This window comes from Aspergillus terreus, genomic scaffold (genome assembly GCF_000149615.1).
Source record: "Aspergillus terreus NIH2624 scaffold_9 genomic scaffold, whole genome shotgun sequence".
Taxonomy (NCBI): domain Eukaryota; kingdom Fungi; phylum Ascomycota; class Eurotiomycetes; order Eurotiales; family Aspergillaceae; genus Aspergillus; species Aspergillus terreus.
Window position 1 is genome coordinate 215,869 of NT_165932.1, and position 25,777 is coordinate 241,645.

A 25,777-nucleotide genomic window follows, 5' to 3' on the forward strand; every position below is an offset into this window, starting at 1 on the left:
AAGGCTTTTCAACCACCAACGCCATTAAATCTAACTAACTAAATACATGAAATTATAGCCATCTACTAGGGCAATTTCGAATTGTATGTCCGATTGTTCCACACCCACTACAGCGCTGCGGAGCTCGTCGACGAGGCGCTAGAGTAGATTCCGCAGGCTGCTCATTAAGCTGCGTATCAAGCTGCTGAACGCGGTTTTCACCTTCCTGCACATTAAGAAGGCGGTCATTACCTATCTCAGCACGTCTTCTTGCTTTTTTTTGACGTTGTCGTCCATTTTCAGCGCGTATAGCCCTAATTTCTTGCTGCAAAAGAAGGGTAGTTTGCATCGCCATTTGCGCTGCTTTCTCCAGATGTTGAATATGCGCAATAGGACTGCTAGAAAGCTGCCGCTTTCTATTAAGGCTATTCTGCAGGCTTCGAACCTTTCGATTCAGCTGGCGAGTATTCTGCGGAGTCTGAAAAGCAGAGGAAACTGAGCCTTCAACTAGTGGTGGTGTAGGCGTACGCAGTTGAAAGGTAAGCTTGGAAAGAACATGCTCTGGATCAAGCGGCTTAAGCCCTGCTCCTCTAAAGCCGCTGCAGATATTGGCCGAAGTAAAGATTTGCTTGTGGGCGTCCGGATATAGCGATAGGAAGTCTTCTTTATCAATATGGTTGTTGCCAGCAGCCATAAGGTCTTCAAGGAGCTTTCCGTACGCCTCTTTAAGCGGGCCAAAAACGCCCACATCAAGCGGTTGAAGAAGATGTGAAGTATGGGCAGGCATGCAGAGACATATTATTGCATTCTGCTTGCAGAAATCATCGAATTCAGCAGTCAAATGACTACTATGGCCGTCAAGAATAAGCAAGCGCTTTGCACCAGTCATATAGCGCTTAGAAAGCGGTTCAAAGACATTTTTCAGCCAGAGAAGGCCTATTTCATCAGTCGTCCAGCCATTCTGACTAGTAGAAATCCACCAGTCGCGAGGCAGCTTAGGTTCTTGGAACCAGGCAGCCTGTTGAACGCTTGCCTTTAATATAATGACTGGCGGTAGATATACGCCTCTTGACCCGATTGTTTCGATGATTGTAACCCATTCACGATTGCCCTGAATAACTCTGCGCGGTCGCTCGCTTCGCTCTACTGCAGTAATCACTTTTGAAGTAGAGCAGACTCCCATTGCAAAGCCAGTTTCGTCGAAATTCCAGATATCGTCTTCATGTATGCCGTGTTCTTGAATAGTCGCTCGTACGGTCTCAAACCACGGGCCTATAACCTTTGGATCTTCCTGCTTTGCGCGCTGATAGGTAATACGCCTTGTATATCGCGTACGGAGCTGAGGATGGCGTTTAACAAAGTTATAAGGCCAGTTAGTTCCGATAGCTGCGGTAGGGTCTTGTAAACGACTGCGAAGTAAAACCTGGGCCATTCCACGTAGAAATTCGGGTCGAATTGGAAATCCTCGCGTATCTGCATCTAATAATCGCTTTAGAAGTAATTCCTCTTCGAATTCGGTCAGTTTATGACCATTGGCGCGTGTTTCCGACCGTGATTTAGCACCATGAAGCCGGTCGCGTACAGTGCTTTCGGGGACAGCAAAAAGGGCCACAGCGCGTTTAATTGATTTAACCTGGCCTTTCTGATAAGCTGAAATAGCCATCTGAATGCGCGATTCTTTAGAAAGATGCATATTAAATTGTGGTGATGAGAAAAGACGCGTTGAATTTAGGAAGTAGGAGTTTTGGTGGAAAGGGCGCGGCTCGGTTGTAGGCGCGGCTCGATTGTGGAAAACGTTAGTTAGTTAGTGGGTTAGTCAGGATTACTGTCCCGATTGGGAATGAGGTTGGCCGTTTCTAGAACCTCCCACTATCGATTAATAACGTCCGTCACATACCTATTCAGAGGAGCTATGGAGCTCTATATAGGAATGAGCTTATAGACTTAACCGCGATTAAACCAGTACCAGCATTTTCAGTAATTTACAGCGTGTATCCTCCGTATGAACGAAGATGCGAAGACGTAGCGGGATGGTCCGATGGCCTCAGCCTGATATATATCACAACACATGTATGTATATGCAGGTAGCAGGTATACCTCGTCATCTCTCCAGCTTCCACACTCTTACCGAGTCCACTTCCTCTCTTGTCTTACTGCTCAGACCACTATTCAATCCTAGTCTGCTTCCTACCCCTCATGGTCTTTCCCCACTAGATCAATCGAGTGAGGCACATCCGACTACTGTCCGTTAGTGTCCCAACTAGTTCTTCCCAGAAGTACCCCATCGCAAGTCACCATCATCATCCAATAAGACCCCCAGACAATTGGCCTTCGGAATGCCTCAATACGGGTATTTCCGTCATCATGCACGTTTCTTGTGCGGGAAAATCCGGTGTCACCACGTTCCCGTCATCCGTCCGCCAACTTTCCTATACTACCCAGTGCTATATGCCTCCATGATGATCATCCCGGTCCGTCGCCACGAATGGTCTCCACTCCGCCTCAAATTGACGTCTGCAACTAGCCCAGAAGGACTGCGAGGATACTAGCCCCCCGCTTAGTGGCTTGACCTTGGGTCTAATCATGCTCTAGTGCTTAGCTGTGCCCTGTCATAAAATTGGAGATAGTCACATGCAGCCATACGTGTCCAACCATGAACATTATGCATGATAGGTGAATGGCCCTGGAAACCACTTCCTGCCGCTGATATCTGACATGGATGGATGCCGAGTTCAAGCCCTAATCTCTATGCCTCGTCATGGCGCGGAACCCGGAACGAACCTCTATACAAAATCAGATCCCGATGTCCCATGATCCATGCTGTTCCCGGTCTGACTTTCGACGATGGTGTTAGAATGTATAGGAATGATTGATATTTTCACGCCCCTCCTAAACCTACACAAATGCAGTAGTAATAGTCGTGACAATCCTTATCGCTACACGAGGCGTCGAGCCGTCGACACGTCCTGTACCCCCTCCCCATCAACCACCTTCGCCGATACGATCTCATCCACCGGGATCTCCGCGAGCCGTGAAATGACATGATGAAGCGTTGGGAGTAATTGCCAGTTCAGTTCCTCGATGTGAAAGCTGGCTTTGGTAGCCTTGCGCACTCGAGTGACTTTCGACGGCACGACCTTCGACTCCTCCGCAAATGGTACGATGACCGGGTACTCGGCCTCCGGCTGACCCTTGTAGTCCCGTCCGACCTGGGGCATGTATCTGTGGACGAGGACGCCGTCACTGGGTTCTCCGGTAATACTGCCTTGCTCACTCTCCACGTCAACGTCTGCTAGATCCTCCCAATGGAAGCGTCCCCATACAGCCCCTTCCCAGCTCGTCTCCAGATGGTAGGACTGGGACCTTTCATGCCCATGGATGGCACTGTACAACTTGGGCATTCCGAGCTCCTCTCTACCCGAAACGATTGGGTCGGCGAGACTCTCAAACAGAATCGGCATGTAAGTGCCCTTGACCACCTCGCCGTTGCTTTTCTTGCACTGCACTCCCTCGATATACAACCCCAGATGGCGATAGCCTCCACCGCCGAGCCAGTCCATGTTGTGCAGTCTCGTTTGTGAGAACGTTGCATAGGCGACGGTGCTGGGGCTGATGAAGCTGTAGGAATCGCTGGGGAACAGGTTTTGTAGGAGCGTTCGGCTGGTTTTGAAACGGATCGAGGCCGTCTGGAAAGTGGCCTTGAGTGATTTTTGCGCGCGATCATGGCCTTCGTAATCCTGCCGCGGACCAGGCATGGGTCCAAAAGCAATAGGCTGGCGCCAGTACTTGGGGGGCCCCTGACTCCACAGATGCTTTCGTAGAATCTGGGTGGAATAGTCGAACTCGTCGTGGCCGAAGATATAGACCGTCATCGCTTGGGCTGGGCGAGTTAGCATAATGAGTACTATGAAATCTCCAAATATAACTCACCCTGATCAGGCGGAAGGGGGCCGTGAGCCGAATCGCGAGTCATCTGCTGAACGATCGTGGCTCGGGTGTGACGAGCCTTCTCATACAGCTTCAACCGCTCAGGAACATCCTCCGGACGCGCCTTGGAGAGCATCACACCCAGTGACAGGGCGTCCTCGATAGCCATTCCGCCTCCCGAGCCGCGATACGGGAGAAACGGGTGGGCAGCGTCACCCAGGAGAGCCATTCGACCCTCGACCCAGGTGGGCAACGTGTCCATATCCAGCAAAGGCCAGACTTTTAGTGTTTGGGGATCCGCCTTGTCCAGAAGCTTGAGAATATTCGGACTATAGTCCTTGTATACCGCAAGCAACGACTCCTTGCTGATTTCCTGGTTCCAGTCCGCGTACTTGTCAATAGCAGACATGCTATCGGGATGGATGCACACAAAGTTCAGGGCCTCGTTATTCATGCAGGGGTAGATGCAAATTCGACGATCCGGCGTGTCATACATGTCAACGGCACCGCGATCCTGAGCGAGCTCCTGCGTCTCAGGGTCGTCCAAGGCCTGTTGGCGGGACATCAAAAAGCGGAAGGCATTGCGGCCAGAACTGAAAGGGACGATCTTGTTGGCGCCGGGGATTTTTGCCCTCGCAATTGAGTGGACGCCGTCTGCAGCCAACAGTACATCGCCCTCCACGACATCGCCATTTTCGAGGGTCACAGTGGCATTGATGGGATCGACATCGACTACCTTGCTGGAAGTGTGCAGTGTGCAGCCTTGCGCTATCGCCTCCTCCTTCAGAGCTTCGTGGAGATGGGCTCTGTGGACTAAAAGCCAACGCTGTTGTACTGATTAGGACCTGGACCGACGTGAAGCAGCCATTATAGTGTAGACTTACATGGCGCCAAAGCCCAGCGTGCTTCCGGACGTCGATGATGTGCAGGGGCTCCCCAGTCGGTGAGAATGTGCGCACCTAGATTGAGCGTCAGAATGATGTCCAAATAGATAGCATAGGAGAAGACAATACTTGTTCCGTTTCCACGGCCCCAAACTTGGACGCATCGATCCCAAGTCGCAGTAAGCAGGCAGTGGTGTTTGGCGACAGGTGAATGGCTGCACCGATCTCGTTTGCAAAGCGAGATCTCTCAAACAACTGGATGCTTGTGAGTTCATGTCAAAGTACATGGTAAGTATTTGGGAAATGACATACCTGGACGTTATGTCCTTGCTGCCGCAATGCGATGGCCGTAGCCAAACCGCCAATACCAGCACCCGAGATCAGGACTCGAAGACCGCCATGTCTCGATTCGGATGGACTGATGCTGCCCATAGTAAAGAACTTGGAAATGATGCCCGCGGAGAGGAATGTTGTGCACGTGGAGAAGATCAGACCAAGGCTTCCCTTCCAATATCACTAGAATTATAAATATTTAAACACTCTGGCCCCTCCTTCGGACCTCCCCCCATGATGCATAACGGCACGTCTTGGGGTTGTGCTATGCTCCTCGGCTCCAACTCTCCATTTCGGCTCCACGTCGGAACGATTTTAGGGCGCTTTTCGGTAGGAGACATGACGAATCCACCTGAGGGGAAGTCGGTTAGTTAGTTATTTATGATCGCTCATTTTGTCAAAGGGAATAACTTCCCATGATCTACCGTTACTGAATTGGTACGCGCGGTGGTCTATACCAGAACAGCATCATGCCGAACCCCATCCGTGAAGACATCACCATACGTGATGAAACATCTTTCCCCTACATCTTCGAGCAAAATGTGACGATCGCATTGAAGGACCACTCTGGTCTCGTGCGATGCAATGTCTATCGCCCTAAGGGCATCGACAAGGCCCCAGTGCTCGTCACCTACGGACCGTATGGCAAAGACATCCCGTATCGCGAGTATGTGGTCCGGCCGAATTGATCCGCGGGTAATATCCAGCTAACAATGAGTCAGTTTCCATCCGAAATCCTTCAGCGAGGTCAATCCGGAGCACCACTCGGAGCATTCGGCCTGGGAAACACCCGACCCGGGCTTTTGGACCAAGCATGGATACGCCATTGTTCGCGCCGACGAGAGAGGCACCGGCCAGTCGCGTGGAAAGCTCGATACTATGTCCAGGGAGACGAGCGAGGCATTCTTTGATGTTGTTGAATGGGCGGCTGAACAGCCCTGGTCCACCGGAAAGGTTGGCTTGCTGGGAATCAGCTACTACGCAGGAAGCCAGTGGAGAGTTGCTGCGCGTCAGCCCAAGGGTTTGACTTGCATGATTCCCTGGGAGGGAATGTCCGGTTTGTTCTCCCTTGAATTGCTGATTACGAGGGGGTGCTGACGTTTCTAGATTACTACCGCGATAGATGCCGCCATGGTGGAATTCTGAGCAACGCTTTTATCAAGTTCTGGTGGGATCGCCAGGTCGTCTCCAACCAGTATGGCCGACCTGGTCGCGCAGCAAGGAACTGGGGTCCTGACACAATCGAGGGGGACCTCCCCGAAGAGGAATTGGTTGCCAATCGCCAGGACCAGACCATTGACAATGCCAACAATCACTTCCGGGATGATATCTACTACGCCAGCAAGGAATACACCATGAGCGATATTCAGGTATGCGATAATTTCCACTAACTCCTCTGACAAAACTAATTCCTATGCAGGTCCCGTTGCTATCAGTGGCCAACTGGGGCGGCATCCTTCTTCACCTGCGAGGAAACGTGGAAGGCTACACGCAAGCAGGCAGCCAGCTGAAGTATCTGCGATTCATTACTGGCCGTCACGATCTGCCATTCTATTACAAGGAGGAGGTCGAAGTTCAGCGCAGCTTCCTCGATGCCTTTCTCAAAGGCGAAGATCGCGCCGGATGGTCTACTGGACAGGCGCCCAAAGTCGACTTGGTCCTCCGGAAAGGCGACGTGGGCTTCAACAACGCCGAAGCAGAGAAGCAATTTCCTCGGCGCACGGAGACCGAATGGCCCATTGCGCGTACCCAATACACGCGCTTCTACTTGACTCCGGATAAGGGATTGGTAACGGAACAGCCTCAAAATGTTCCCCCGGTGAAGATTACCTATCGCGCGCTGGGGACATTGGACAACCCGCAGCTGGTTCAATTCACCACCGCGCCATTCGAGAAGGAGACTGAAATTACAGGACATATCGTTGCCCATTTGAATGTCTCCATGAGCCCGTATCCCGGCTCTCCGACGCCCCGCGATATTGATCTTTTCATCACGCTTCGCTACATCTCCCCCGAGGGCAAGGAAGTCTACTACACAGGTACAGCCGGTGACCCCGTTCCTCTGTGCAAGGGCTGGCAGCGTGTCAGCCTGCGCAAGGTGAACAAGGAACACGCTCGACATCGCGAGTGGTTGCCGCATCGCGACTACTACTCGACCGATGTCCTCCCGGTGATACCGGGCGAAGTGTACCCCGTCGATGTGGAGGTGTGGCCCACCAACGTGGTGGTAGAGAAAGGAGGCAAACTCATTCTTGAGGTCGCCTCGGGAGATACTCAGGGAAGTGGGGTCTTCCAGCATAATTCCCCTGTGGATCGGTCGCCGGAGAAGCTGGAAGGCCAGAACCATATCAACTTTGGACACGGCGATAACTATGTCACGCTGCCCATTATTCCACCAAGGGAGTAATCCCACATATGAATAGATAGACAGATACTTGTGCAAATGGAAAGGGATTATGCAAGACCTATCTTTTCAGAGCCCACTGGTGACAGTATCCTCTCCTCCACCTCTCCCGATGTGGTCCCGAAGACTCCATGGGCCAGGAATGTACCCCCATACGGGACGCCATCCCCGCACTATAATAATTATCGCAATCTCAATTGCTTCCATAAAGAATTAAGCAACTCGTTGTTCTTGATTGAGATCGAACCCTTCAAAGATGTCATCCACCGAGTTCCCTCCCAAGACTATCCGCCCTCTCTCCCGCTTCATCACCACCCACAACGATGAAGGCAAAGCCATCTTCTCCAACGCCATCTCCGAGGAGATGCCCGTGAAGCAAATTCCAGACAGCGCTCACTTCAGTCTCGCATATACAACCAGTCACTTCCCCGCGAAGCTGAATGGCGACACCGACATCCCGGAATACAACGAATATCTCACCAACCCTCCTGGTCTGGTGATCCACTCCGGGACCGTGTGCCGCATCGTTGATATGCGTCCCTCGGCCGTGAGTCCAATGCACAGAACTACCTCGCTGGACTATGGAGTGGTCTTGGAGGGAGAGGTTGAGCTGATCCTGGATTCCGGGGAGACCCGTCTGATGAAGCGTGGCGACGTCTCTATCCAACGGGGCACGAACCATGCCTGGAGGAATGTGACGCCTCCGGTGAAGGATGAAAATGGGAACTTGGTTCCACAATGGGCACGTATGCTGTATGTTTTGCAGCCGGCGGAGGAGATTGAGATTGGGGGGAAGAAGCTGGGTGAGGAGCTGGGCGATATGGGTGTGAGACCAAGTACATGAAGGTGTTAGAGCTTTGTCTGTGATTCTAGACGTATGTTGTCTGAAAGGGATCAATCCTTGTCATGATATTACCATTGCATTGTAAGCCAGGGAAGCATCGATTCACTGAATTATCTGCGAAGAACGTTCAAGAACAAGACAACTGCTTCATATATCTATGATTCTGTCCGAATACAGTGACAAATTCACCACTCTCCACCCACATCATATCGAAAGATCCGATCGTTTATTCTTCCGCCCGTTGCGCGCCATAATTGAGCGGCCGTCTGACGTGCTGTTAGCATCCTGCCTGCACCCATATAGCAACGTTACTGACCGCATTCAACCACACCCCATGCAACATAACCTGGACAAAAATAAATTCGCCGGTATTGCTTCCCGCTGGTCTCTCATCCCAATTCAGATTGTGATTTATAGGACGGTAAGGCGGCACACGACGATGGTCTCTTGGCCAATTGGCAGGTTGTGCTGAAGATGCGACGTCCGGCGGCTCGCGGGAGACCGAGGATTGGACATCAGGTTCGTTACCGCTGTGATGAAGCTCGTAGTCTGCCAGTACAGACAAACTGCTTGTTTGGGATCGGGTGGTGGTTGTAGTTGACGACATGGTGTGGCCTGAAGGTTGGTAGAACGAGTACAGTCTCTCTGATGAATGCGCTGGAAATCTAGTACAACACGGGTATAAACCGCTAACGGCCTTCTCATCCGTGATCAGAATGATAGCCTCCTGTATCAGCAGACCATCTGATCATCCGGGTGTTTCCTCTCCACATCCCTCGCAGCCGAGATCGGGTGCACTGGGTTCCTCCACATCCCGAGACCATCATCCCCAGCTTCGGGATGTATCTGAGTGGCGGGCTATCACTACACAGCTAGGGGTTAGCTAGATTTTATGAATTAATCAAAAGCTGCGGGTGCTTCCATATCCCCGTTGAAGGCAGTCGTCGCAGGAGCCAACATACCAGGATCGGTATCTCAGTTGAACAATGGTCTCTTCACAACCATTTTCGCGCATCCTCTCTGCGGAGATTGATGGCCGGTGCCAGAATATTCGCTATCGTCAGAATCAGCTGCACCGTCTGCAGTCGGCTCTAGTTCAGCATGTGGAGGACCTCAGGGAGGCTATCCAGAAGGACAGCGACAATTCTACAGAGGAAATTCAGGCGGAGATTTGCCTTGCGCTTTCAGAAATCAGGACGCATTATCTCCCCTTGAGTCTGGAGAAAGACCTTGAGCAAGAATATCGTGTCGCACATGGCAAAGACAACGCTGATGGAAAACGTGGAGCGGGTGTTGTGTACATCGTGCCTTGTTCCCATACCATGTTCTATTCCATAATCTCAGCACTGAGCGCCGCGATTGCAGCAGGCAACTGTGTGATTCTTGAGGTTAGTAGCTCGCACGTCATTCATTCCCTAACGAGATCTGACGCCTCACAGCTGGCTCAAACGACGATGTTTCTGCCCCGTCTTTTGCGAAAAATCCTCACGCAAGCCCTTGACAATGACACCTTTGCTGTTAGCGAGGAGAGACCAGAACCTGCCTTCTTAGACCGCGTGCTCATGGTTGTGCAACATGATTCTGGAACCGCCTCCAATCGCAGTCTTGTCTCGTCCACAGGGCGAACGGTGGCAGTAGTCGATCGCACAGCCCATATCAACGAGGCCGCCGAGGCCCTGGTCACCGCACGATTTGCCTTTGGTGGTCGGTCACCATATGCTCCTGATGTTGTTCTAGTGCAGGAATTTGCTATGAAGCCGTTCGTGGAGTCAGTCATTCAGCATGCCTCGAAACTTCTCGCAGGTCAGAATGGAGAAGCCCGCAAGAAAGCTGTGAACTCAGGGCGATCTAGCCCTGGCGCATCACTTGTTGACCTCGCACGGAAGGATCCTAGTTGCCGGATCTTGGTTTCTGGTACTGGATGGGGGATTATCGAAGTGCAGGACCGGTATGTAGTCTTTTTGTGCGGTCTCATGGCGTCAGATGCTGACTCGAATAGGAAATCACCACTGCTGCAGAGAAAGGTTGACGAGAGAGTCCTTATCCTTCACCCCTCAACCAGCTTGGATGATGCAATTGATTTTAGCAACTGGTGGGTCTTGCATTGCTAAATTTGAAGACATTGCACTGACATTGAATGACAGTATGGGAACATTGACGGCGACATATGCATTCGCCATTCCATCGGCGGCCAAATACCTGACCCAGTTCATCGATGCCCATATTTCCTGGGTGAACCATGTGCCCCTAGACATGCTCAGTAAGCTGCTTTCTGTGGATCGGGTTAGGAAGTGACTAATATACGTTGAACCAGTTGGACCTGCACTGCCGGTGAACAGCGTTCTGAGTGATACGCGATATACCCCCGAGCTCCTGCAGGTTACTCGACCACAGTACATCACACAGAGTAGCAAGACAGCTCTTGTGAAAGCAGTATTAGACACATCAAAGAATGGTGACACGGCCTGGAAAGAAGCAATCTCCCCATTGCCGTCGACTAAGCAGCGCGCTGGTTTCCATATAGGATTCTTCGAACAAGGCATCATCACGGGAGGTCTTATCACTCTTTTCTCTTTACTGGCCACGGTATCAACCATTGGATACTATACATTTGTGGTTGTGAAGAGGGTCCGGTCATAATGGAAGACTCCTTAAAACACATACCTCTTGAGCTTGATCCTTCTTTTGTTGGCAGCTACTGTTAAGAATAAACTTGGCTTCGTCCCTCAATTTTTCTTTGGGAAACACTCCATAGAAGCTAGTTTGTCACTGGGTTACCCCGTATTCCCTGTTTATCACTCCTCGTTCGTTCGCATCAATGTGCCAATGGTTAACAACCGAGGCATTTCTTGGTACCATGCTAATGCTTTGCCATGGGACGAGTGTCATTAAGGTAGGTCCATGTCGCCTCAAGCGCGAGCCAGCCTGGAGCCTGGAGAGAATAGGCTGGGTTTTCCAGCTGGCTAATGGCTTTGGAGATTATGAAGAAAGTAGGGGAGGGATTTGTTACAAGCTCTTATCGCACCGGCCGGCTGGGCCAGTATCGTCGTGTAGGTAGAAATCTTCTAGTATTATCGGAGACAGAATGTACCGGTCAAAATCACAGTATAATTTGATATCTATACTGCCACTGCCTTCCACGAGCCAAGGGTAAACTGTGAGTTGCACATATTTGTCAACTCCCAATCCTCCGCCGGCATGACGGCAGCCGTCCCACTATCTTCAAAATCTCCCATTGCCCCGGCCACAAACATTGCAGCCATGAAATGATCATCCGTGGCATGTGCATCACGGAACCGAGGATGTTTCATCAGACGAGTCATTGCGCGACGCAGCTGCGGACCAGAGGTCTTCAAGATGACATCTTCCACCGCCTGGCGGAATTCCAAGGCCCAGTCCTCGGGCGGCGTCTCCATAGCGAAGTTATCACGGAACCGAAGCATCGGTGCCCACTTGTTACGGTACAAATTATGAACCGAGCCGCCCGTCCCAATGAGTAGATAGTTCTCCTTGCGCAGGGGGCGCAGGGTCGCGCCAACTTTCATGTGGTAGTGTGGATCGTAGCGGGCGTTCATGGAGATGATCGTAGTCGGAGGACAGCCGTTGGGAAACATGTGGATCAGAATCAGATAGACGTCGTGAATCCAGTCAAAGTTGGGATTGCCGTCAACGTTGAATCCCTCCTGCGCCAGCATGTCGATGCATCGCTGTGCTGTCTCCAGATCGGGATTCAGCTCGTAGTCCACATATTTCTTGGGGTCGACATAGGCGACAGGGCTTTTCGCGGGCTTTGGATTGGTTGCAACCTGGATTTTGTCCCCGAGACAATCCCAGTGGGCTCCCTTTGGCGTGGATGTAAGTATTCATCTTTGTCAGAACAAGCTTGTATCTGGCATACCATGATCACCACTCCTTTGATGTTCCTCGCCAGAGCCTCGTCGCCACATTTTCTCCAGTAATCGGCGGAATTGCTCTTCTCCCCGAGCATCATGGTAGACCCATGGGAGAAGAAATGGACTGGCGTGAGACCTGCGTCTTGTCAGATCGGGTTACCATGGTAGATTGGGGCTGACATGAAGTGCATACCCATTTTGTCGGAGGCTTCAATTGACGGTTGCATTGAAGATGGGAGGATATTTTCCGATCTCCATTACGCTCAACATTTATTGATGCAGCGATCCCGACTCATCGGCAACGTTGGCCTCCTTGTTGGACTGGTGTGAGGCGTCAAGGCAGGTTTCGGATACGATGTGGTCCACATGCCGATGATCTGCCTCGGCGGAGGATATGCGGACTTCGGCTGATTCTGGGAGTGGAGACAATTCGCGTATATAATGTCTCTAGGGTGATGGAGTTAGGGTGACGGTAGTTGGAATGAGTGAGAATATACCTTTAGGCCTGGATATCACGGTAGAAACAATACATAGACTGGCGACAGTAAGAGCAGTTCTCCCTAGACATAAAAAGCATAATGAGTACGATCACTAAGCATGGTATCCACCGAAGTAAATCGGCAGCTGCTGATTGGATTCCCCGCATTTTCCCCACAATGCACGCCTTCTCTTCGGGGTCCAGTTCTCGCCATCCGATAATTCCATCTTCCTCTTCATTCTCCCCTCCGGCCATGTCTCGAAATGTTCCATGAGTCTTCATCACATTCCTCCACCTCGTCGCCGCAGAGATCGGTGCGAGAGGGCTACTATCAGTGTAGTAACTGTCGGAAGAGCTACGCCCGTGCCGACCATTTGATCCGCCATGTCCGATCGCGTTAGTACTCCGTACAGAGCTTCGTTCACATCCAGGCGACGAGGCAAATTCGCTGACCATCACAGACACTCGTGAGAAGCCTTATGTCTGTCAAGTTTGCAATAAGGGGTTTGCTCGACCGTGAGTCTTCCTTCGCCTCTATTCAGCCTGATCCCCGCTCACCAAACAAAGAGATCTTATGAAACGACATGCTGCCGGTCATGGCAGTCCCCATAGTGGGAAACGCAAACGGCCCCATCCCAGCAACGGCCGAGTGTCCCAAGCTTGTGGGATGTGCGCCAAGTCCAAACTGAAGTGCGACGAGGAAAAACCATGTAGACGTTGCAGGGAGAAAGGCCTGACCTGCGATTGGCCATTAAGTGGCAATGAAGTGTCTCCCGAATCACCTGCAGAAGGTAGCATGGGTAGATTGCCCCATTCAATGTATCATGTCATCAGTCTCACTAATTATCGCCCAGGATTGATGGCGGACGACGAAGCTCAATACGAACCCCTCGAGTCCACCCAACCGCAAGCACCTTATGCCATTCCTATCGATCAGACACCAGCCTCCCGGTTTTCACAATCTTCACATGAGAATACGCGACTAAATGGGTCGCTACACAGCTACATCGCTGAGGAACGCTCAAACATACCGTCGCAGGAACCAACGTCGGTAGACTTCAATGGTAGGATTCGCCACGCTACCAGTTCCTGTCAAAGCGTACGCTAATCAAGGCACTCCGTAGATGCAGCACTCTCTCCGATGATGGACCGGGAAACTGGCAGCGGCATTTTTAGCGTGGACGGTACCTTCTTTCCGGATTTCATTCCAGACGCGTTGATCCCTACCCTCGCGCGAAACGACATCGACCCTTTTATTGCCCCCCAAGAGTACACGGGCACATTAGACCCAAACGTGACTTTCAACTTCGATTTCACCGATGTCGATTTCGGCCTCATCGACTTCTTCAACACACAGGGAGTTCAGCACAGCCACGCCGCGGACGTCCCAGATGGACTCGAAACCGACAGTGGTATTGCCCTTGGTGCGGAAGCTTACCAACGATCATCTTTGTCTGCGTGGAAGCCCGCTCACTCAGACCATGCGTTCATCGATGAGGAAGGGCTATCGGTGCCGAAATCAATTGACAGCCCGGAGACAAGTATGCGGTCTGAGCGACAGATGCTTTCTGAGCGCCTATCACCGGGCAGTCGGGACCACATCTTTGGTCTGGTGCTACAAACAAGCACGAAAGGAAATTTGACGCGGATAATGAAATCGTTCCCAAGTACAGAACTTCTCGACAGCCTCATTCAGGATTATTTCGAGATTCAAAGCCATCACATTGATTCTTGGATACACCGCCCGACTTTCCATGTAAATGAACAGAGCCCGGACATGCTCGCCATAGTCGCTGCGGCTGGCGCCGTACGATCAACGATCCCAACCCTGCGAAAATTGGGTTACGCCTTGATGGAAATTGTGCGTCTGCGGATGTCCGATAAGTATGAACGCGATAACACCACGACGCGAGACCTACGTGCTTCTCAAACCTATGCTCTTGTCATTGATATTGGGATGTGGAGCGGCGACCGACGCAGAACAGAGATCGCCGAGAGTTTCCAGCAACCTCTAGTCACCATGCTGCGACGCGGACTTCGCTTTCGACGTTCTCGGTATTCGTCCATTCTGCCAAACCCCGAGGATTCTGAAGAAACCTTGAATAGAAAATGGCGAGATTGGGTTGAGCAAGAATCTTTCAAGCGACTGGTCCACCATCTGTTTCTGCATGACGCGCAGTCAGCGATGATGCTGAATGTGAACCCTCTTTTCTCGTACGGCGAGATGGAACTTCCCTTTCCATTTGTCCGGTCGCTATGGGAGGCGCAGACCGCGACCGAATGGAGACACATTTATTTGTCCTCCGGGCTGACATCCCAGAGACTTCCCTCACTGGTTGATACACTGCATGATCTGCCGCAGCTGGCTGTGTTCCAGGGTTGTATCGACTTGCAGTTGTCGGCCTTTGTGCTCCTCCATGGCCTTTGGGCACTGATCAATGAGTACCACCGGCTCAAATTCATCTCCAAGGGCAGTTCCAAGCATTGGAATGCTTTAGTCATAAATTCCCGACATCAAGAACTAGCTCAGACCTTGCAACAGTTTCGCATGGTATCCCATGAGTTCACCACTAGCCCCAGCCCGGAGGTCCTTCTCGTTCACGAGATGATTTCAATGTTCCTGCACATGTCACTGGAAGAGCTGCAACTTTTTGCAGGGAAAGAAGATAAGCGAGAAGCTCGCCGAGTCTACCACAGCGCGCTCGAGTGGATCAATAGCATCGACTCGCGAAGAGCCATTTGGCATGCTGGACAGGTTATTCGGTTCGCAAAAGCCATCTCGCCCGGTTGCTTAACGGGATCCCTCGCCGAGGCTGTCTACTATGCCAGTCTGGCCTTCTGGTCGTACAGTGTCGTGTTCAAAGCGAAGAACGACAAGATGCCCGTGGGGAGTCCCCCTTCGGGGACGTCCTTTGTTGGCCGCTGGCCCACTGTTTTCCTCGACGGGGAAGAGACCACTGATGTACAGAAGTTCATCTCTTTAGGGTGCGGATGTCCTGCCTTGAAGGGGCTCCAGGGACCGGCGACTTTGGACGATCCTGGTGAGATTATGGACGTGGTGCAAAGTGTTCTGCGGGCGGAGGCTGCCCATGACGCCTTACCTCCTCTGGTGCAGACACTCTGGAATCTAATGGGAGGTCTGGGGAATGCTGCGCGTTCGAAGTGAAGAATCTTTGTGTAACGCTTATCTGATGTAACACTAATCACTCCGTCTGCCGGATCCATGGAAACCCTCGAGGTACTAAACCCTACGACTCGAGTAGACGACAGAAGGAATGTCTCACCACCGTCTTGGCATCACCACCTCACAGGACGCAGGAGACGACTTCTCCTCCTGATTGCTGAATACGAGGTCCACCCCCCACCCCAGTACTTGTCCTACACGCTTTACCAATCACCACCGGGCCAAGCGCCACCGGATCGTCTTGGAATTCCCACTTCGGCCAAGTTTAAGACCAATGTTAATCATGGAACCGTTCCCCTGCAATCAGATAAGATGAGGTTCCACGGGCCCATCAGGCGCGGAGCGACTTCTTCCGAGCTCATGATGACCTGCTTCGGAACTGCCAAATTTTCCTCCTTCTTCTTCCCTCTTGTGCTCGGTGTTACATTTCAATCTTTACTAGACAGTCCTCTCTTCGAAGACGAAGCTGATCATGGCTTCCCCGGAGATTAAGCAGCCGATCGCGCACGCAGGGCCTCCCCCTCAGGCACCGAATGCCGTGACTGACAGCCCTGGTGTCAAACGTATCGAGGTCATTTCGGCGCAGTTGCACTGGATTGAGCGTACCGTGCTATTCTTTGGCGTGTTTCTGATTGCCTATGTTTACGGATTGGACGGCCAGGTTCGCATCACTTATCAGGTATGTCATCAACCATCTGAACTGGGCTCTTATGATAACAAGGGATGGCAATCCTAGTCCATGGCAACTGCAGGTTTCGAGAAACATAGTCTCTTGGCGACAATCAATGTCCTCCGATCCGTGATTGCTGCAGCTGCGCAGGTTGGTTCTCACTCATCTTCTAGCGATCACCACAGATTCTGACTTTCCAACCCAGCCTACTGCTGCGAAGATTGCCGATGTCTTCGGTCGTATAGAACTCATCATCCTCTCGGTCGTGTTCTACACCGTAGGTCCGTATAAATTGATCGCCTTTTCTAAACCCTTTATTGACCTTGTCTAGGCACCATCGTGGAAGCCGCATCCACCAATATGCCAACGTTTTGTGCAGGCGCAGTTTTATACCAGGTATTCGATCAGGTTTTCCGTCGCTGAATATAGTAGCTCAAACATGGGTAGATCGGTTACACCGGAATCATCTTGCTGTTGGAGGTCTTGGTCGCTGATGTGACCTCGCTTCGGTCCCGACTGTTGTTCTCATACATCCCAGCGACGCCATTCATTGTGAGGATCTTTTCACCCAATGAATGCACACATGCTAACCCGTCAGATAAATACATGGATCAGCGGAAACGTCACCTCTTCTGTGCTTACCACGACAACATGGCAATGGGGAATCGGGATGTTCGCCATCATCTTCCCAGGTATGCCGCCTATACAGCGTCCATGATGAGACCCAACGGCTGATCGCCATAGTCTGTGCACTTCCTCTCCTTGGAACTCTCCTTTTCGGCCATTTCAAAGCAAAAAGAAACAGTCCCGAGGCCTATCTCAGCTCCCTTCCCAAGGTCGGGGCACTCCAGTTTGCCAATGAGCTGTTTTGGTATCTTGATGTGGTCGGTGTACTGCTGTTAATTGCACTTCTCGCCCTGATTCTCGTACCTTTTACGATCGCCGGAGCATCTGCCGAACAATGGAAAACTGCCAAGGTCATCGCTCCGATAGTCATCGGGCTTTTGCTCGTACCGGCGTGGATATTTTGGGAACGCTACAGCAAGCACCCAATGGTCCCGTTTCACGTAGGTGCTCCTTCGCATCTGTTGCCGAGTGCTTGACTGAGTGTGTGCAGTTGTTGAAAGATAGGGCCGTGTGGGGAGCTTTGGGAATTGCAATTATGCTAAACATGGGTATGTTGCCTGGATGATGACAACGTGCACGGCTGATTGGTATTTAGCATGGGTGATACAGGGCGAGTATCTGTATACTGTCCTTGTGGTCAGCTTCGGAGAAAGCATCACCAGTGCAACTCGTATCACTTCCCTTTACAGGTCGGTGCCGGATCTTCCATTCTGAATGCTTTTCTAATGTCTCTAGTTTCGCCTCCGTCATCACGGGATGCATCCTGGGTGTGATAGTTCTGAAAGTGAAACGGCTGAAACCGTTCATCGTGGCCGGAACGCTCCTGTTCATGGTTGCCTATGGAATTCTCATCTATTTCCGCGGTGGAGCAAGCAGTTCGAGCCATTCAGGTGTTATCGGTGGACAGGTTCTTCTCGGAATTGGTAGGTCGCTTTACCTCATTGAAGCGCTAAACTGACTGTAACAGCGGGCGGTATGTTCCCATATCCCGCCCAAGCCAGTATTCAAGCAGCAACGAAACACGAGCGTAAGTGAACACCTCATATGGCCACATCAGCAACGTTTAACATGGCATAGATCTCGCCGTCATTACTGGAATCTTCCTCGCATCTTACAATGTCGGGAGTGCAATTGGCAACACGATTGCTGGAGCTATCTGGCGACAAACGTTGCTCAAGGAACTCATTAAGAATCTGGGCGATGTAGACACCGCTACGACGGCATTTGGAGATCCCTTCACATACGCTACAGCGCATCCGATGGGGACCCCCGAACGTGACGCGGTCGTGGAGTCCTACAAACACACGCAACGGCTGCTATGCATCACGGGTATCTGCCTGGTGGTGCCGCTGATCGCGTTTGCATGCTGCATTCGTAATCCTCGGTTGACCAAGGATCAAAGCCTGCCTAATGCCGAGGAAAGAGATTGACCATGTGCCATCACAGCAGGATGGGGGGGCGGGGTTGCAGGGAATAAGAGTGAGGTGCAATAGAGTCCCTGGGTGGGGGGAGGAAAGGCGATCCAACGCATTTGTATGCGTACTAGGTAGTCAATCAACTTTATGCGACCAGTCATTATGAAAGAGGATATGCAGGATGTCGGAGCCTCAGGCCCCGCACCTGATATCTAAAGATCTCTTCTTCTTCAGCTCCACCTCTTATACTCTCTCGGACACAGGATTTGCACGCTATATGAGCGTCTGCCTGGTTCAGGACTTTGATACTGGGCGTCCTCATGCCCACCTCGATGTTGGGTGCCGGAGACTGCATGCTTGTGATCGCCTGGCCGTCGTTCTGGAAATTCACGGGGTATTAGGAACGGTCATCCGATGCTGACCAGTACTCTGTTCCATCCGAACGTAGAACGGGCGAAATTCGTCTATGAGGGAGAGAGAGGTATATATATATACCCTTCTACCACTACACAACTAGCGCAGGAAAGTAAAGAACCACAGCAATGAAGCATCCGAAGAGGGAACTGTTGCCCTGTTTATATATTTATATGTTTAGATCGCGAGCAGATTGGAGTAGTATCTTATTGTCTGGGTGTCCAGGTTTAGTTCTGGGACACTATTGATACTCGACGACTTGAGATTTGTTGAGCAACTCAAATCATTCAAGGCATGTAAGATTCATGACAGGTATTCTGGTGTGCTACAATTAACAGAGAGATGTTGAAAACAGATATATTCTGTATTCCCGTCCAGAGTCGGTTATGAGTCGATGTTGCAGCGTAGTAATATCATCACTCAACGTACCTCGATGGGCTCCGGAGGATGAGAGGTTTGGAAGGATGTCAAAGGTCCGGGTAAAATGTTGAGTAATGTTGAAGAATACTGACGGTAACCAGTGTACGTTACTCAGATATAGGTAGCTAGTCTGGTGCCAGGCGATCCGGGCTTTGCTTGTTCTGAATGTGGCAATTATGTCTCAATCATAGGATGCCACACCCTAGATTGTACTACGACTAGCTTGGCCATAGCTAATCTGTTAAAGTTCAAGAAGCGCCACTCCACTAGCGCGATCTTTATCCAAAAGCTCCGAGCATGGTCTTGGATGGATAGAGACCGTTTACCGCCCTGGGCTAGTAGACGCCATGGTTCTAGATTTCTATATGTAAATACCAGGCTGCGTGTGATGGAGAAGAGGTGAGGATGAGGGCCGAGGGAATCCGAGGGGATTAGGCCGGTTGCGCTGTTTGTAAGAAGATCCTTTGCGTGTAGTGGCGTGTGCTACGGTGTATCGAGTTCAACAGGGATTCATCGTATGACCCCATTGACCATGTGGTATGGGACAGAAGCCCTGGAACCCAAAGCAGCCATGGGTGATAGTGGCGTTGTCTGTGTCATATTTCAAGGAACGCGATCACTCCCGCTTGGTTTTCCCAAGAATCTGGCCACGCAGCCGCAAAAACATGTCCAATGCCATGAAGCCCCCTACGCCATATTAGATCGAGCTATATGGCAATTTATTATTGACCTACCGAGAGCGACATAAGGTGCGTACAACGACGTGAGCGTCTGCTTCTGACTTGTGGTGCGATCGTCCCAGGTCCAGACTTCGGCCAGACAAGCGATGGAGGTGACGAAAGACTGGACGCCGAACACGAGGAGATGAGCTGGGACGAGGGGGTGGTCTAGCATGCTCGTTAGCGGTGGCATATCTAAAGCGACTGTTGTAGATCTCCGGACCTCTCCACAATGCGCCGATGGCCCAGACACTCAGCGGGGCGTGGTAGACCAGCTCCATAGCGGTGAACAGGGTGAACCAGGCGGGCGCGGCCTCTTCAAAGAATTTATCATGGTAATTGACAATGTAATATTCGCGGAGAGTATGCGAGAAATCGGTGACGAGCCATGATGGCAAGAGAGGGACGGTATCCACGACTAGAATCAGATAGAAGAGTCAGATTGAGCTGTGATATTTGTCTCGGGGGTCGTACGGAAGATGATAGGGACATGGATGACAAAGAAGATGAAGTAGAGGAGGTCGCGTTTGCGGGTGAGGAGGGAGGAAGCCATGGTGAGATGTCGGCGGTCTTGCTGATGTTGATATTGTTGTTGTCGATGTGATGTTGATGTTGATGTTACTGAATCAGGCAGGTGCAGTCAGGTGACCGCCACCAACAACAGCAGAAAAAGCAAGCAACTCGTCAACGCACTGAACTCCTCTTAGTCTCCCCTCCGACCCGATGGCTTGGAAAGACTGTCGGCGATGCGCCCGCTTAGAGCGATGTTTGCTTTTTCGAACGCACGCGGTCACCTAAACATAGCTTAAGCTTAGCTGCGTGGATCGCGTCGGTTGATGGCTCGGTAAGTTCACGTTAGTCTGGCCTCACTATGGAACGCGAAGCTAATCGCTCTGTTTGCTTTTTCGACTCGGCCGGTCCTTGCATATTTACGATCTTATCATCATCGTCGTCATCCATATTGATCTATACGACTTCCCGCGAGACTAGTCTCACCACCAAGGTGCTTTGGCTGTCCGGAAGCAATCCGGCTGGATCGCCAGCAATAGACCTGGACGACAAACAGCATATGCGTCGTAAACTCGAGAGGCCGATATAGGAGGCCCTCACCGCAACTCTGCCCTCAACCCCCTTGTCCTGATCCCTCGAGGTGTTTGGGGGGTCGGAATCCAATGAAGACCCGAACGACTCCGCCGGCACTCATGACAGCCGCTGATCATTGCTCGGCCTCCTTCCTAGCCTAGGAGTCTGATGATTATCTGACTCATTCCGACATACACCTGCAAGGATGCGCGGGGCGGGCAGATATGGAGATGCTGCCACCTGCAGTAGATTACCACCCGATCCCTCAAGGGGGCTGACAAAGGATCGAGAGTGGAAAAAGTACATAGATTAAACAAGACGAAATTACACAACGCAGCCCAAAGGACCCAATCCAGGAAGTACCTTAAACGCCGGGGCCCATCAACGTGATGTATCTCTTCCTATCTCTTGATTTGGCCCGACGAGTCTCCGTCTCAATCCGTTGGCAAGGATGCAAAGGTTGCTGCATGCTCCAGCGCCAGACCACCGGAAGCCGCAACAATCCATCACACCGTACAGAATCAGATGCACTAGTCAAGGGCTAGAGTCGGCTGTCCCCAGAGAACCCGGATAACACCACCCAGGGGTCCCTCTTGGGATAGGTCATCCTACCCCGGAAGCTGAACCCAAAGTTTGACCGCTGTTAGGTGACCAAATAGTGTTCACTACTCTCAGCCAGCGTCAACCTTACCGATCTTATTGAAGTGGAGATGATTTCGTAATAATTAGCTCCGAGCGAGAGGAAATTTTCTTCCCCAAGGGGAGTGGTGGAGAGAAAATGGCCGGAGGTTTTCTCTGACCGACTCGGACGCCAGGAGAGTGCTACGTCTGATCTTCGCTATCACGTAGTTCACGGTGATAATGGACAATCGCACAACAATTAGGCAATTGCCGGATGCACGGATGAATTGAGGGAGCCGCCTGAATTGCAATTCGGCTTTTCCAGACTCTGTCCCCTGGAGCTTTTCAATGGGGGCTGCATTGGTGGACATGAAGGTGCATTATCAGCGCTCTAGTTGATCCGCTAGTATGGGCGGGTTCGGCCAAAAAGAATCCACCCCGATCTTTCGTTCGAGGCTTCGATCGGCTTTCCAAACACTCTTGGGAACATTCCACGACAGGAGGATTGTCGGATCCATCATCAACCGTTCTCGACGCTAATGTACCTCCTGTGGGGAATCGTGGATGACCACGGGCATTGGACCGCGTTCCCGAAATGAAGAGACCTTCGGAGGGTCTTGGCTCGAAACAAGCGCAATCAACTAACCTCCGGCTCTTACTAGACTCGGCTGAACTATTTCGAGCGAATGGCTGAACGGCTTCGACGAGCCCGCCAGGAGAACCGGCCGAGGAACCATGTGCCACAACCGTGGCCCTACTAAATCACACCGATGCCCGAAGCTTCCAATAGGCGCGAGACGAGGCCGCCGAGCGCCGCCATGAACAGGCACCAAAGAAATACGGAGAAGTCTCACTCGATCAGAAATCGAACGGTGTATCGGGGAAGATGCAGTGGCGTCCTTCGCCCCCCTGTTCCGCCCCTTGTTTCGCATAAACCGAAAAGAGCAGCGTTCGACATTCCGTCCGTATCGAATGAAGTTTATCAGTGTCCAGTCCAAAGGGTATCGTTTGGGTATCGTTCTTGAGAAGGGAAAATCCGACTACGAAGTTCCAGAAATCAAAATAAAATCGAAAATGCTACAAAGGGGGCGGCAAATTGGATGCTCCTGATGTCACACATTGCCGCACTGGCGTTATCAGCATTCAGTGCAATATTCCATCCAGTAAACAATGAGGCCACCTGCAGTGTCGCTTCTCAAACCTGGTCTACCGGCCTCCAATGCATGCAGACATCATAAAAAGAGAAAGGAAAAAGGATCCAATAAATCGGGACCTTACACTTTCCCTAGAATGCAGGGTAGATGGATGCAAGATAGCACCAGCTGCTCGACGATGCAGCTGTGTTGCAGACTACTGCACCATCATCTTCCGCGATCCCTCTCGGCAGGCGATTCTTCCCAGGATCCAAACAGACTCAAAGTTACCGATATTGGCCAACGTGCAGGGTGCATGGTTCCACTTCCTGTAAGCCGCTCGGCTTCCTTATCGTTCGTCCCGGCCTGGCGCCAGATTGAGCGGTGAAACCGCACCAGAAACAAATGGAATGAAAGGCCGCCATGGCGAGAGCCAATCCCCCGGAACACGGCGGGACAAGCGATGACCATCATCATCATCATCATCATCATCACCATCGCGAGGAGAGGGGCACAAGTAGATCTTTAGTGTTGCCAATGTATGGTCCATCGATCGTCGCCGCCATCCAGGATGATGGGCTGGGTCCAAACCGACTATCTGATGTGGGTGCGCGTTGATGCCCCATTTCGGGCACCTTGACCGCTTCTCTTTCTTTTCCACCAGAATTATTGTCTATCCGGACTCAACGGTGTCTCTCTTCTCTTTCACCCTTTTGGATGAGATCTGTCCAGCATGCTCTGCTGTGACTGGTCCATCAATCTGCCGCTGTCCCCTCTCATACACGCATTACTATCGCCCCTTATGACGACGGCAGTTCCGGGCCAATCTGTCGACACCCGCCGTCTGGCACCGACTCCTGTACCCCTGTCGGCGTCGAGGGGAGGGTTTTGTCCGCCATCAGTAGTGGTCTGCTGGCGTATCCCCAGCAGCGCAAGCTCCGGAGATGAAAGGATAGTCCCTAGTCTAGTTCAGGGTTAAGCGAAGACCCGGCTGCATGCCAGATCATTGGTGTCCATATCATCGACGAGTAGGACCGTTATCGCAGCAAGCATGCGATGACGATGTGGTAGCGGAGGCCAATCCCATACTCACGATGTTATTATTTATACTTACTTCTCGTCCTCTGGTCGACTCGTTCTTTTTTTCCCTCTCACGTCCTCCCATCACATCGTATCTTTTATAGTCCTTCCATCTAATAATTCTGATCTACTTGTCTACTTCTATTCCACTTCCTTCTTGACTCCCTCCCTCTTCATATCCCTTTGCGGGTGCTTCGACCTGGTCTACTGGCCTGGCAAAAAATATATACATCCTCCTAACCCACCGCTGAACCATCATCCTCCACGTCAACATGCCTTCCTCCGCTCCTGTATTACGGCCGAAGAAGGCCCAGCCCGTCAATGCCCACAAGGCCGAGGCTCCCATCAGCTACGATATCAACATCCCCTACGTGGATGTCAATTCGGACACCAAGGTCCGCACGCGGTATCCGGAGTATCTGCCCACGTGGGACAAGATGTGGTTTGACCCTTTGCCTCCGTTTGAATACGACGACCCGGCCCTCCGCGTCAAGGACAAGTCCAAGCGCAATCTGTTGACGCCGGACGCCAAGGTGACCGAGATCCAGCCGCAAATCGGCAGCGTCGTCGAGGGCGTCCAGCTCAGCCAGCTGTCCAATGCTGCCAAAGACGAGCTCGCCCTGCTCGTCGCCGAGCGGAAAGTCGTCGCCTTCCCCAACCAGGACCTCATCGATGCGGGCCCCGAGGCCCAGGAGTCCTTTATGCGCTACTTTGGCAAGCCCAACTACCAGCCCGTGTCCGGCACGGTCCGCAACCACCCGGCCTTCCACATCATCCACCGCGATGGTAACCGCGAGGAAATCTCGCGCTTCCTGGAGCAGCGCACCACCACCACCCTCTGGCATCAGGATGTCAGCTACGAGATCCAGCCGCCCGGCTACGTCATGCTGGGACTCCTAGAGGGCCCCGAAGTGGGCGGTGACACCGTCTTCGCCGCGACCGATATGGCGTACAAGTATGTTTTATCCAGCTCTCCAGCCCCCCGGACCTCGTCCCCATTTGAAACGGGAACTAATTCAAGCAGACGCCTCTCACCGACGCTCCGTTCCTGGCTCGATACCCTCCGCGTCACCCATTCTTCCGCCAAGATGATCAACCACGCCCGCCTAACGGGGAGTCTCGTCCGCAAGGACCCAGTCGACACCGTGCATCCGCTGGTCCGGGTGCACCCGGTCACGGGTGAGAAATGCCTCTTCGTCAACGGCGAATTCATCACGAAGATCAACGGCCTGAAGGAGCCCGAGCAGCGCTGGCTCATGGATTTCCTCATGCAGCACATCGTCTCCGGGCACGATTTCCAGGCCCGGGTACGATGGCAGCCCAAGACGATTGTCATGTTTGACAACCGCAGCACGCTCCGTAAGCCCTCTCTCATTCAGAAAAATTCCTGCAAGCTTGACACTAATGCGCCCGCTAGACTCCGCTATCGTCGACTACCTGGACGACGATTACGGTGCGAAATTGCGCCACATTTTCCGACTCATTGCGCTCGGCGAGAAGCCGATCCCCGTTTACGATCAGTTCGAGTAGAGAAAAGAAGTTAAAAGTGCACTTGCTTTTTTTCAGCGGTTCCTCGCCCATGACCTACCTAATATTGCAGCGTCGGTGTTTCTACTGCGATTCGCATTTGTTACGTCCATGTGCTGCAGCTTATTTCGTATTCTTCCTT

At 51.9% G+C, this 25,777-nt stretch overlaps 10 protein-coding genes across 10 annotated transcripts; 6 read left to right on the forward strand and 4 right to left on the reverse strand.

Annotated features, from left to right (window-relative positions):
- Positions 1–52: 52 nt before the first annotated feature.
- On the reverse strand, positions 53–1,672 carry ATEG_06322 (uncharacterized protein; the record flags this gene model as incomplete). Its single annotated transcript, XM_001215500.1, has 1 exon — positions 53–1,672. The coding sequence occupies one exon, from the start codon at positions 1,670–1,672 to the stop codon at positions 53–55; it is 1,620 nt and encodes a 539-aa protein (XP_001215500.1).
- A 1,243-nt stretch (positions 1,673–2,915) lies between these two features.
- ATEG_06323 (putative salicylate hydroxylase) lies at positions 2,916–5,222 on the reverse strand (the record flags this gene model as incomplete). The annotated part of the gene is made up of 5 exons (XM_001215501.1): positions 2,916–3,859; positions 3,910–4,642; positions 4,791–4,865; positions 4,920–5,045; positions 5,103–5,222. The coding sequence occupies 5 exons, from the start codon at positions 5,220–5,222 to the stop codon at positions 2,916–2,918; spliced, it is 1,998 nt and encodes a 665-aa protein (XP_001215501.1).
- Positions 5,223–5,593: 371 nt separating this feature from the next.
- ATEG_06324 (CocE/NonD family hydrolase) lies at positions 5,594–7,530 on the forward strand (the record flags this gene model as incomplete). Its single annotated transcript, XM_001215502.1, has 4 exons — positions 5,594–5,790; positions 5,846–6,180; positions 6,231–6,493; positions 6,544–7,530. 4 exons carry the CDS (start codon positions 5,594–5,596, stop codon positions 7,528–7,530), a joined length of 1,782 nt encoding a protein of 593 aa, XP_001215502.1.
- A 529-nt stretch (positions 7,531–8,059) lies between these two features.
- ATEG_06325 (cupin domain-containing protein) lies at positions 8,060–8,371 on the forward strand (the record flags this gene model as incomplete). Its single annotated transcript, XM_001215503.1, has 1 exon — positions 8,060–8,371. The coding sequence occupies one exon, from the start codon at positions 8,060–8,062 to the stop codon at positions 8,369–8,371; it is 312 nt and encodes a 103-aa protein (XP_001215503.1).
- Positions 8,372–9,357: 986 nt separating this feature from the next.
- On the forward strand, positions 9,358–11,011 carry ATEG_06326 (uncharacterized protein; the record flags this gene model as incomplete). Its single annotated transcript, XM_001215504.1, has 4 exons — positions 9,358–10,319; positions 10,371–10,463; positions 10,516–10,631; positions 10,686–11,011. The coding sequence occupies 4 exons, from the start codon at positions 9,358–9,360 to the stop codon at positions 11,009–11,011; spliced, it is 1,497 nt and encodes a 498-aa protein (XP_001215504.1).
- A 479-nt stretch (positions 11,012–11,490) lies between these two features.
- On the reverse strand, positions 11,491–12,461 carry ATEG_06327 (DODA-type extradiol aromatic ring-opening family dioxygenase; the record flags this gene model as incomplete). The annotated part of the gene is made up of 3 exons (XM_001215505.1): positions 11,491–12,213; positions 12,270–12,400; positions 12,458–12,461. The coding sequence occupies 3 exons, from the start codon at positions 12,459–12,461 to the stop codon at positions 11,491–11,493; spliced, it is 858 nt and encodes a 285-aa protein (XP_001215505.1).
- A 544-nt stretch (positions 12,462–13,005) lies between these two features.
- ATEG_06328 (putative C6 and C2H2 transcription factor RegA-like) lies at positions 13,006–15,908 on the forward strand (the record flags this gene model as incomplete). The annotated part of the gene is made up of 5 exons (XM_001215506.1): positions 13,006–13,081; positions 13,156–13,258; positions 13,457–13,542; positions 13,597–13,806; positions 13,873–15,908. The coding sequence occupies 5 exons, from the start codon at positions 13,006–13,008 to the stop codon at positions 15,906–15,908; spliced, it is 2,511 nt and encodes an 836-aa protein (XP_001215506.1).
- A 490-nt stretch (positions 15,909–16,398) lies between these two features.
- On the forward strand, positions 16,399–18,653 carry sit1 (putative siderochrome-iron transporter Sit1; the record flags this gene model as incomplete). Its single annotated transcript, XM_001215507.1, has 10 exons — positions 16,399–16,605; positions 16,802–16,873; positions 17,044–17,148; positions 17,195–17,288; positions 17,341–17,663; positions 17,714–17,771; positions 17,819–17,912; positions 17,959–18,146; positions 18,191–18,250; positions 18,301–18,653. 10 exons carry the CDS (start codon positions 16,399–16,401, stop codon positions 18,651–18,653), a joined length of 1,554 nt encoding a protein of 517 aa, XP_001215507.1.
- Positions 18,654–20,088: 1,435 nt separating this feature from the next.
- Positions 20,089–20,744, reverse strand: ATEG_06330 (EXPERA domain-containing protein; the record flags this gene model as incomplete). Its single annotated transcript, XM_001215508.1, has 4 exons — positions 20,089–20,159; positions 20,207–20,359; positions 20,415–20,609; positions 20,666–20,744. The coding sequence occupies 4 exons, from the start codon at positions 20,742–20,744 to the stop codon at positions 20,089–20,091; spliced, it is 498 nt and encodes a 165-aa protein (XP_001215508.1).
- A 3,636-nt stretch (positions 20,745–24,380) lies between these two features.
- ATEG_06331 (TauD/TfdA dioxygenase family protein) lies at positions 24,381–25,638 on the forward strand (the record flags this gene model as incomplete). The annotated part of the gene is made up of 3 exons (XM_001215509.1): positions 24,381–25,063; positions 25,133–25,467; positions 25,526–25,638. 3 exons carry the CDS (start codon positions 24,381–24,383, stop codon positions 25,636–25,638), a joined length of 1,131 nt encoding a protein of 376 aa, XP_001215509.1.
- Between the last annotated feature and the right edge of the window lie 139 nt (positions 25,639–25,777).